General features: G+C 52.5%; 2 protein-coding genes across 2 annotated transcripts in view; one reads left to right on the forward strand and one right to left on the reverse strand.

Annotated features, from left to right (window-relative positions):
• On the forward strand, nt 1–1,812 carry ATXN1L (ataxin 1-like; the record flags this gene model as incomplete). The annotated part of the gene is made up of 1 exon (XM_009993654.1): nt 1–1,812. A coding segment is annotated over one exon (1,812 nt), but the record flags the coding sequence as incomplete, so codon positions are not given.
• A 6,221-nt stretch (nt 1,813–8,033) lies between these two features.
• ZNF821 (zinc finger protein 821) overlaps nt 8,034–8,258 on the reverse strand; it is a 9,941-nt gene continuing 9,716 nt past the window's right edge. The window contains exon 6 of the mRNA XM_009993655.1: nt 8,034–8,252. Coding sequence (XP_009991957.1) covers nt 8,034–8,252 — 219 coding nt within the window. The remainder of the gene's footprint in view (nt 8,253–8,258) is intronic.

The following is an 8,258-nucleotide window of genomic DNA, read 5'->3' on the forward strand; positions in this document are numbered from 1 at the left end:
CCCGCCGCCTTCTCCCCCACGGGTCTGCACCCCGTGGTGAACGTGAGCCCCCTGCCCCCCGCCTTCAACGTCACCTCGCCGATAATCCAGCACCCAGGGGTGCCCTACCCTCCCATCCACTACGCCCAGATCCCTCCAGCCTCCCTGCAGCTCATCGGCTCGCATTACACGGTGCCCTATGCTGTCCCTCCTGGCTTCCTGCCCAGCCCTCTCCTGTCTCCTTCCACCAGCCTGACGGCCTCTCTCCTCCCCCACTTTGTGCCATACGCCTCTCTCTTCACGGAGGAAGCTGCCCCTTCCCCCCAGACTACCTCTCCTACCCACACCTTCAACAAATCCGCTTCTGCAGTCTCTCCTTCTGGCCAGATGCAGCACCACACTGGGACCCAGCCCTTAGATATTACACCAGGTAGAATTCCTGTTTATTATCAGATGTCCCACCTCCCACCTGGGTATTCAGCATACGAGGCACCTGCGGCAGGTAGAAGCCCAGAGTCTCCCCAGCAAGACAGCCAGCTGAGTTCAGAGGGAGCTGCTGCCAACGGTGGGCAGAGGCACCTGGAGCACAGTGTGGTGAGGAGGAGCAGCGAGGCTGCGGACGGTGCCAGCAGCAGGGCTGAGGACTGTCTGCCCGGGGCTGCGGCGGGATGTGTGGCTGATGGACAGCTCCTTTCAGGTTACCAGACGCTGGGAACAGAGGTCTCTGTGCCAGCTCACAGAAGCACCCCAGACGCTGATCTGGAGGTTCAGAGGGTGGTGGGGGTGTTGGCGTCTCAGGATTATCATGTTCTGGCAGCCCAGAGGAAAGATGACCCGGGCCTTTTAAACCTTTGCCATCACACCCCGGATCAGCAGGGGGAGTCGAAGGAGGCGCTGAGGAACGCGGTAGAGAGGGCTGCTGCTCCTGAGAAAAGCCAGTCCAGGAGTCCATATGTCACCTCCCCTGAAGAGCTGGTCAGACAAAGACAGTTAACCAAAGGAATGGTGATAGCCAACGGCAAGCCAGTCCTGGTTCCTGTTGGAGCCGAGCCCATCAGGTCTTCCGCTTCAGAAACCCTGGTGAGGCAGAACCCAGAGGCACAGGCTCGAGGAGTGCTGGAGAAGGACCTGGCCCAGCTGCAGCCACCCAGCTCCTCACACTTGCCCTCTCACTTCATGAAAGGAGCCATCATCCAGCTGGCCACGGGAGAGCTGAAGCGGGTGGAGGACCTGCAGACCCAAGACTTTGTTCGCAGCGCGGAGGTGAGCGGGGGCCTGAAGATCGACTCCAGCACCGTGGTGGACATCCAGGAGAGCCAGTGGCCAGGGCTTGTCACACTGCATTTTGTGGTTGGGGAGCAACAAAGCAAAGTGAGCATTGAGGTGCCCCCGGAGCATCCTTTCTTTGTGTATGGCCAGGGCTGGTCCTCCTGCAGCCCCGGGCGGACCGCACAGCTCTTTGCTCTGCCCTGTCACCGGCTGCAGGTGGGCGACGTCTGCATCTCCATCAGTTTACAGAGCATGAACGGCAGCTCCACGTCTCAGGCTTCCTGCCCCCTCGTGGATCAGCTGGTGGTGACCAGGGAGAGGCCCGAGAGGACAGCTCAGGGGCCCTCAGAGCCGCCTGACAGGGCTGGTGGCAGGAAGAGCCAGGCAGCCAGGGAGGCGACAGAGCCCCCGCCCGAGGCTGGCAGCCAGCACAGCTGGGCAGCCACCGCCTTCCAAAGATCGGGCGTGCGGGCGGAGGAGCCGCGGCCCTCCCTGCTCCGCCCCTCATTCATTCCCCAGGAGGTCAAGCTGTCGATCGAAGGGCGTTCCAATGCGGGGAAGTGATCCCCGGTCTGTGAGCTGGGGCGTCCCCTGTGGGTGAGCCTCCCTGTCAGGTGGAGAAGTTGCACAGACTTTGTGAGAGGTTCACCAGCAAGGCTGCTTTCTGCCCTGCAGGACTGGGTTTATTCCATCCAGTTCAGTGGCTGACCAGGTCCTCTTGGGGAACCAAGAAGCCTCCAGTGCCTCAGGGAGCAGCACCAAGCTGAGCTGGGGCAGAGCAGGGGGAGGTGCTCCTGAGCTGCAATGAGCATTCCAGAGGCCGGGGCTTTCTCACACCTCCCCCAGTAACTGGTTCCCTGCAGGGCAGGGTCTAAACATTCAGGATGGGTGGGGAGATGAGGAGGGCAGACATGGCTTAAGGTAGCAGGTAAAATTGTTGAAGATTTTATTCCTCCTTTCTCATGACGGGGAGAGATGGGTCCCCACTGGAGTTGAGGGGGCTTTACTCCCAGTATCCCTTTTCTTCACACATGCACTTTAAAAGGACCGTTCACCAATGGAGCTCTTGAGGGCAGGACAGAGATGCTTCTCTGGTGGTTCTGTTTAATGTCTCTTCCACTGAATCCAACTGCTCTTTCTTGCAAAAAATGTGCAGATTTGAGTGAATCACAGAAACTCAAGAGGAAGGACCAAAAGGATGGGCTTGGGTATAGGTGAACAGGGAACTTGAGCACTTGGAATGGGACACGAGTTGGGACGGGAGACATCAGGTTTCTGCTATAAAATACATTTCATTATTTGCCACCAAATCAAATCTTTCTTCCCATGTTAATAACTTTAAAAAAATAAACATCTCTCGGGCTTATAGCTTTTGCAGAGGCTTAGCCTGTGGGTGAATGGGATTGGATTTTGGGGTTTTTTTTTTGGTTTGGATGGATTTTGGGTTTTGGTGTTGGTTTTTTTTATGTTGCTTTTTTTTAAAAGCTGGAGTAAAATATATTTAGCATTCTCTAGTGAAGGATGGAAACACATCCTTTTTCTTTGAGAGGACCAAGACTATTTGGTAATTAAATTAGGATAAATCTTCTTTTCCCTGCAGGCAAGTTACCTGAATAAGCTCAAGACAAGAGACGAGTGTTTGTGCATGTGCAGGCAAGGTACAAAGTTTCTGCTAAGTACAGTTCTATGATTAATGTAGGGACTCTAAAAATATCACAGCATCATAGGGCATTTTGGGGTTGTTTTGTGTTAGTTTTCCTGATGCTTCACTTTGGAGTTCCTCTATAGTAAAATCAAGATGGTAAAAACATGGTAAAATCAAAAGTAGTCTTATTCACAGTGAATTTAATACAAACATAGTGATACCTCGTTATGGTGATAACACTCCATTCAAGTGAAGGCTCCTGTAATTACACTAATTTGCCCACTCTGATGGTGTGTTACTGCACCAGCTCTAACTGCTTAGCTAGGGGAAAAAACATTCACTATTACGTTGAGGATAAGGGTCTTCACTGACTCCACCTTGTTTTAAGGGGCCCACCTCTGTGCTAGGACCAGGCTCCTGAGAAGGCTCCTTTGCTGTCTGCAGGTCCCCCTGGAGTCCCGATGCTGCTCCTGATGTTCAGCCTGCCCTTTCCTGGCTCCTGAAGTCTCCTGTCAGGTGTGCCTGGCTGCTGGGGCACTGCTGCTCCCCCTGAGTGCCAGCCCCACTCCTGGCCTGGCCTCCTGAGCCCAGCTTGGGTCATCTTGCTGTGGGGCCTCTCGGGCTGTTCTCGTGCTCTCCAGGGATGAGTCCTGTCACTGTGTGACAGGGGGTGCTCTGCCTGGGTGCTGGGCAAACCGGAGGGTCTCCTGAGTGTCCCACCCAGGCCATCAGCCCTGCTTTCCTAGCTCAGTGCTAGCCCTTTCTGTTGCCTTTGAGATGCTGGCACCAGGACAGTTTCTTTTCCGGCCTTAGGTGGATGTGCTGCTCCTGCCTTCAGTGTTTGTGCCTCAGGGGGTTTCTCCAGAAGGAGGATGCTGCCTGTTTCACATGTAGCTTCCCCCAGTGACACTGCTTCTGATCTCATCAGCTGCATTTGAAATGTATGAAGTCATGGTGATGCTGTCATGTGAAGATTTTGCCTCCTTGGATGCAGCAGCTGTGGGAACAGATGCTGTTTTCATGGCACTATTTCTCAGTAAAATGTGCTGCCTGGGCCCAAGTGCCTGGCCTCCTCACCTCGTGTGTTTCACAGTTGTTATTTATTGGACTCTCCTACACAAAGACCTCGATTCATGTTGGCTAGTACTTAATGCTCAGGATACCCAGGGTGACTGTGGCCAAAGGCAGGAGGCAGAGGAGACAGGTTCTCTTGCCTGTCCTTGGCATGGTGTGTGCAGAGGGTTCGGAGCTGTGGCAGGTGGATCTGGCACACGTGTGGTGTGTGAACATAGCTGGGCTGGTTGCACACAGTGAGGGCACGTCTGAGCAGAACCTTTGTGTGCATCTTTGAACACAGAAGCTCTGTCTTTACAGGAGGGTTTGGAGACCCTGCCTGATATCCTGTGTGTTACTGTAACAGCTGCTCCTGGATCTTGGCTGCTCTGAGCAGTGGTCTGGCAGGGCAGACACTGATGTACGTGGCAAGATGCTGTGTGACTAAAATAGCTTTGTACTGTAGGCAGCTGGAGGGCTGTGGAGGTGTCACCCTGGACCTTGGCTAGCTGTGCTTCTACTGAGCTCTGTGGAACAGGCCAGGGTGAATCTGACCTCGGTGCTTCTACACAGACTCCTTTCAGTCCCATTGTTGGGTATGTTGCAGCTGCCCATTCGTCTATGGAAGCCAGTTTGGGGCATATCCCATGAGGGGGCACTGAGATGAAGTATCCAGGCATCTGGCTGCTTGCCCCAAAGGCAGTGGGCAGGAGGGGGCCACTGGTAGCCCTCTAGCCCATCATAGTTTGTGATCACTGGAATCTGTCGGAGCTGGGCTGTGTTCTCAGCACCTGTGGTGGTGGTGGCTGTGTTGAGCATTGAGGCTCTCCTGAGACAGGGATGGTGTGGGACTGGCTCTGCTGTAGGGAGAAAGGCTGTGGATGAGCCCACAAAGGAGGCTTTTATTTCTTAAGTTTACTGGGAAAGGAGGAGATAAAGCCAGGAAGACATTGTGGAATGAGATAGTTATCCTGGCTCTTCTGCTGGCAGAGATGTGACAGGCTTCTCAGAGAGACAGGCTGTTTTTCTGTTGCTGTGGTGAAGGAGAGGAGAGCTGTGGTCTGTCCTACATGGAGGAGAAGGCCTCTTGGTCTTGTCCCACTCACCCATCTCACACTCAGTGGCAGAGTCTGTAGGATGCAATAACGGTGTCTGTAGCCATCTGTCCCAGCTCACAAAACATTCCTGGGTCAGCTGCCCTGTGGAGGCCAGGCCAGGTCCAGGCTGTGTGTACACTGGTGCTCCAGGAACGTGAGACTTGCTCCAGGCAATGAGAGCTCATCACTACCAGACTATGCAGAGGAAGCTCTGTCTGGAAAGCAGGAAGGCTGCAGAGGCCCCTCTGCCTCCCCTTTCCAGCAGGTGCCCAAGTATAATGCACTTTTCACATTAAGTGTCCCTGTCCCCACACTTGAAGTCACTTTCCCTGTAGAGAACTAACAATCCTTCTTACTCAGAAAATATTGTGAGGAACTACAGCAGCTTGAGCAGCCTGAGCGTGTTCCTGCCGCAGCACGTGTGCCTTTCCCTCGTGCCACTCACAACTGCTCCTTGTCTTTCAGGCTGTCCCACTGCCTGAAACTTTGCAGAAGCTGCTAAGATGGCTACGAGTGCACATTCTGTACAGAGTTTGGCCCAGGGTGTGTTCCGTGTATGGCTTAAAACGCTGATGGTCAAGGCCCCTCCACGGTCTCCACACCCGTCCGTGGAGGACAGGACTTGCTCCTGCTCCTCCCAGGCTGCTGCTGCCCCGCACACCCGCCCCGCACATCCTGGCTGTTTCCCTCTGTGGTGGCACCTTAGGGCCAGGGGAGGCTCTGCCCACGCGTGGCCAGGACGGCCGGGCTACCCTGAGGCAAGGAGGCCCTTGTAGATAAGTGCTGACCCCGACTGTAATCCCACTTATGTAATGGCTGTATTAACATGTAACCGACCGCATTGTATCTAAAGCCTTAGAACTAGTCAGGTGCTCCTCTCCGACCTTGTTCCTGCCCCCTCCTCCTACCTGATCCTTAACAAAGCATTAATAATTCTAAGGATAATCTCTATTTTGTTGTGCTTTTTTTGTAACTGTTTTAAATAAATCAATTTGTACTGTATATTTGTACTTTTGGTGAGATCCTTTTTCCTGTTTTACCATTTTAAGTCTGTACTTGGCTACACACAGATTGTATTTTTATTGTTAATGCTCTTATGAATATTGCATTTAACTTGTTGACTCTGTAAACACAGTATATATCTATATATATATATCTATATATAAACCAATAGCTTTTCCTTTGGTGTTTGAGATTTTTTGCTTGTCTGTAGCATCAGTGGCCATTAGGACGTGGCTTCTCTGGTCTCACAGAGCGATCTGGGGACTTGTGACCTGGGCCAGGCAGAGGCTGGCTGACAGAAGGACCATAAGCCATAATTCTGTGTTCAAATACTTTTCCTTTTATGTGGCCTTTTTCTTGAACCCCTTGGAATAATGATCAGGTGCCAGGGATGCTGCAGGGGGAGTTTCAGCTACATCTCTGCTGGCCAAGCAGAACACACCAGATAAAGCAACAGCAAACACTGCGAGAAGCAAACTGCCAGTTTGAGTATGAAAATGGGCAGAGGTAAGAATACAAGTGAATGATGAGCTCAGAGAACAAAGGTAACACAGAAATTAAAAGACCCTTTCCAGATCTGGTGCCTTTTCCCAGGGTGAGGGAGGCAAGGATGTCTCCTGGATGTCAGTTCTATGTGATGAATGATATGAGAAAACAAAGTGTTACAGTGGCACATACTGTAGTACTGAAAAGATGGAATGCTTTTTTGTAGCAAGCATCCACAGACTGTCTGCAAGGTTAGTTCATTATCATGAAAAATGCAACATTATGCACTTTGAAGACAACTATTGCCAGAATTAACTAGGGCTTTAAGGGACTTGGATAAAATATTTTCAAACCAAGTAAGAGGTGAAACCAGGTCCAGCTGCTCAGGACTTTGTAATATCACCAAGGTGGGAGACTCCACAGCTTCCCCAGGTAAAGCATGCCAGTTCTCAGTCACCTCACAGTGAAAAATGTTTTGTGGTGTTCAGAGGGAACCTCCTGTGTTTCCATTTGTGCCTCTCCCTGGAAGCAGCCTCATTCTGCTTTCTTTAGGTTCTCCCTTCAGATACTTACAAACATTTATAAGCTCCCTGCCCCACCCCCTGAGCCTTCTCTTCTCTAGGCTGAACAGTCCTACTTTTTCCCCATAGGAGAGATGCTCCAGTCCCTTCACTCTCTTATTGGCCCTTTGCCAGACCCTCTCCAGTACATCTGTGGCACTTCTGTGCTGGGGAAGCCCTTGGCTGAACACAGTATTCCATGTGTGGCCTCACCAGTGCTGGATAAAGGGGAAAGCAAATCCATACAGCACTAGTGAGCTGACCGGCCCTGACTGTTCACCATTCAATCAAGTCTTTCACTTGCAAATCTGACATGCTGTTGAAGTGAAAATCACCTTGTGAGTAAAGCAGCAAACTTGTTTGCTGTTTACTTACCTCAGTCAGCCTTTCTGTGAGTGTTTATATGTGATCTCTTAGAACAGGAGCTCAGTTTCCTCTAGTGTTTCCAGGGAGGCTACTGCAAATAAGCATGTAATGGTAGTGTTAAGGTGAGAGGTGTGCACAGCCATTTCCAGGGAGATGACATCCTCCTTTGCTTCCTTTCTTTGGGCACAACCTGCAAGGGATTTACTCCTGGAGGAGTTGGGGACTAAGTGCTCAGCTCCATACCTCCTGCTGCAGTGAACCAGATCCCTTTCCAGTGAGGCAGGCCCTCAGTGACAGCACAGCTGCAGCAGCTCAAACCCACCCAGGGGCAAAGGTCCAAGAACAGGATGAAGCACCAAAGGTAAAGAAGGGGACCAAATAAACGTGAGCATTAATTTATTTTCCCTCTGTTCACAGGCTGTGACTTGGCCCCCAGAGCAGACTGTGTCCTTCGAATCTGCTCCCAGCACAGCTACCTTGCCAGACATCTCGGCTCCGTTCTCCTCTGCCCCGGAGCCACCAGCAGGGCTGCCCAGGGCGCTCACCAGGCCCCGGCAGCCGGGGGCGCGGGCTCAGTCAGTGCAGGGCGCTGTTGCTCTGCTCCTCAAAGGCCATTTTTCCCAACAGCTGGCTCTCCAGCTCCGCGTTGCTCACCGGCAGCTGGAAAAAGTTCATTTCAGCTGCCAAAGCGGCCATGGCCGAGGGGTCCTGGCCAAACTGTGCCCGGAGCATCATGTCCATTTTCTCCAGGCGCCGCTTGAGCCTCTTGGCCTCGCGCTCCCGGATCAGCCGCGCCTGCCG

This window comes from Chaetura pelagica, unplaced genomic scaffold (assembly GCF_000747805.2).
Source record: "Chaetura pelagica isolate M959 unplaced genomic scaffold, ChaPel_1.0 scaffold703, whole genome shotgun sequence".
NCBI lineage: Eukaryota > Metazoa > Chordata > Aves > Apodiformes > Apodidae > Chaetura > Chaetura pelagica.